Source organism: Polistes canadensis, unplaced genomic scaffold (genome assembly GCF_001313835.1).
Source record: "Polistes canadensis isolate GaletaPanama2010 unplaced genomic scaffold, ASM131383v1 scaffold_118, whole genome shotgun sequence".
Lineage (NCBI taxonomy): Eukaryota > Metazoa > Arthropoda > Insecta > Hymenoptera > Vespidae > Polistes > Polistes canadensis.
Genome location: NW_014569665.1, coordinates 375500 through 378065, shown reverse-complemented (window position 1 = coordinate 378065; position 2566 = coordinate 375500). Strand labels below are relative to the sequence as shown.

General features: G+C 27.9%; 1 protein-coding gene and 1 long non-coding RNA gene across 8 annotated transcripts in view; both read left to right on the top strand.

Moving 5' to 3' along the window:
• The window catches only part of LOC106787881, a 43293-nt gene extending 42965 nt beyond the window's left edge, over nt 1-328 (top strand). The window contains exons 1-2 of one of the 2 annotated variants that reach the window (XR_001381852.1): nt 54-71; nt 200-328. This is a non-coding gene — a long non-coding RNA (uncharacterized LOC106787881). Of the gene's footprint in view, nt 1-53; nt 72-199 lie in introns of those variants that run through there. The other variant, XR_001381853.1, reaches the window with a different exon arrangement.
• LOC106787879 (CUGBP Elav-like family member 2) overlaps nt 1-2566 on the top strand; it is a 376528-nt gene that overhangs the window by 59806 nt on the left and 314156 nt on the right. For 4 of the 6 annotated variants that reach the window (XM_014750613.1, XM_014750614.1, XM_014750612.1 and 1 more), the window contains exon 2: nt 806-1057. The exons of 1 other annotated variant lie outside the window; for it this stretch is intronic. In XM_014750613.1, coding sequence (XP_014606099.1) covers nt 806-1057 — 252 coding nt within the window. Of the gene's footprint in view, nt 1-450; nt 1058-2566 lie in introns of those variants that run through there. One more of the 6 variants, XM_014750615.1, reaches the window with a different exon arrangement.

Below are 2566 nucleotides of genomic sequence, written 5' to 3'. Positions count from 1 at the left end.
ATATAATTTAGATTAAAAACACATATACGAAAGAAAAGAAACGAAATACGACGATTTGACACAGTTTTTTCGTAATATATATATATATAAAACGAATAATAAAAATATAAATAAATATTAGGATCGTAATATCTTCCTTGAGCATCTTTACTTTCTGTCTCTCTCGCTAACGTCATCCTATTCGAATTTTACTTCACAGAAGTTCCAGTGCCTTCGGCCGTGCTATATCTTCTCGGTTGAGACGAGAACGTTTCTAGAAGAGCTGGATTAGAATTGCGGATATAAAATTCTCCTCGACAAATATATATATATATATATATATATATACTAATTAACAAACGAAAAAAAAAAAAAATAAATAAATAAATAAAACACAGATATATATATATAAGGAAAAGAAAAGCAAAAAATAAAAATAAAAATAAAGGAAAGGAAAAACAATTAAACGTAGGAGATCGTGGGAGAGAGAACAAAAAAAAATATAAATAAAAAAGAGAGAGAAAAATAAAAAATATTGTTCGCGAGTGTGCGGAAAATCAATCGAGTGTCGTGCATATATATCCTGCATCGTGTGTTTTTTTTTGTTGTTGGTCACATCGATAAAAGTACACGTACATTAATTTAACATATATTCACATGCACACACATATACATATATATATATATAAATATATATGTGTGTACGTATACCGTGTAAAAGGATCGTCGTCGTTCTTGATCGTATCGATTCGTGAATCTTAATTAGCAAGGTTTGGGGGTTGCAAACCTTCAAACCGTAAAAGACAGTAATCCTGTCTTCCTTAAGGATAAACGAGGAGGAGAGAAGGAGGGACAGAGGAGAGCTGGTTTCAAGGAGAGCACCAATGAAAATGCTTCAATCACTGAACGCCCTGGCGGGAAAAATTTCGCCGAGTTCGCCCACCGACAGCAACGCTAATAAGGTTCACATGCATAACAACAACAACGTCGTACACCATCATCATCCATATTCGAAACAACAAACTCAACCCTCGCTTGCATCGCACTCGAGTAACAACAATGATCAAAAGGAGAACACGTGAGTATTATTTATTAAATTAACAATTTTCTTATTATTATTATTATTATTATTATTATTCATATTTTTATTCTCATAGTTCTCATAATAATGACAAATATTATAAAACAACGAATGATATGATTAATGATTATTATTATTATTATGATTATTATTTGTGATTATTATTAAACGTTTATTACAATTTTTTAATTATTATTATTATTATTCATCTTTTTATTCTCATAGTTCTCATAATAATGACAAATATTATAAAACAACGAATGATATGATTAATGATTATTATTATTATTATGATTATTATTTTGTTGGGGTGTTTTTTTCTTTTTGTGATTATTATTAAACGTTAATTACAATTTTTTAATTATTATTATTATTATTCATCATTTTATTCTCATAGTTCTCATAATAATGACAAATATTATAAAACAACGAATGATATGATTAATGATTATTATTATTATTATGATTATGATTTTGTTGGGGTGTTTTTTTCTTTTTGTGATTATTATTAAACGTTAATTAAAATTGTTTAAATGTTAAACGAAAAAATTAATCTATAAATTATTATTATTATTATATATATGTGAGAGTTCTATCGAACACTAGGTGCATGTGACAAATAAAAATTAAACTAAAAGAAACAAAACAAAACAAAACAAAAAAAAAAAAAACAAAAGCAACAAAAAAGAAAAAAGAATATTCGATACGAAGTTTCGAACAAAACGCTCGGAGCATGTCAAGCAGTAAAATCGGATTTAAACGCTTTTTCCCCTTCCCCCACGTTATATCCTCCTTGTATCATCTTCTTTTGACCCACCAAACCGAACCCCCAGTATTATTCTCATAATTCTATTGTTCTTGAATGCCATTAAAATTGAGACCTTGCCGAGTCTTACTTTTTTTCGTTTTATATTATATCGACAAGCAAATAATTAAAACTTAAAACGAGTCAATTCATTTTTCGAAATAATTATACCCCATTTTTTTGTTTGTTTTCGCATAAATGCATATACGCGTGTAATCAAATTTGAATATTTCATTTAAGGAATCAGCAGGTTAATGAAATTAATCGATAAAATGTGAACGTACGATTAAAATCCGATAAAAAAATTGTACTTTTTTTTTACTTAAAAAAAAAAGAAAAAAAAGTAACGCGATTAAAATATTTATCCTTAAGAATATTTAATATCTTACGTTGTATGCGAAATAAAAAAAATTAACTTAAGCGAATTTTCCCGCGTTTTTTGCGTACTTATAACGTTATTATATTATATTTTTTTCTATCCTTTTCTTTCTTTCTCATACTTTTTATTATTATTACTACATTTTTTTTTCTTCTTCTTTTTTTTTCATCATTCTTACGCACGGAACGTATCCCGCATATACCTTCGTTAGAGAAGAATAACGCGTGCAAGCTCTTCAACGAGTTCTCTCGAGCTTTCCAACCGTAAGCTTAGGCAGTACAGGTACGAGGAGGAAAAAAAAGGAAGAAAAAAAAAAAAAAAA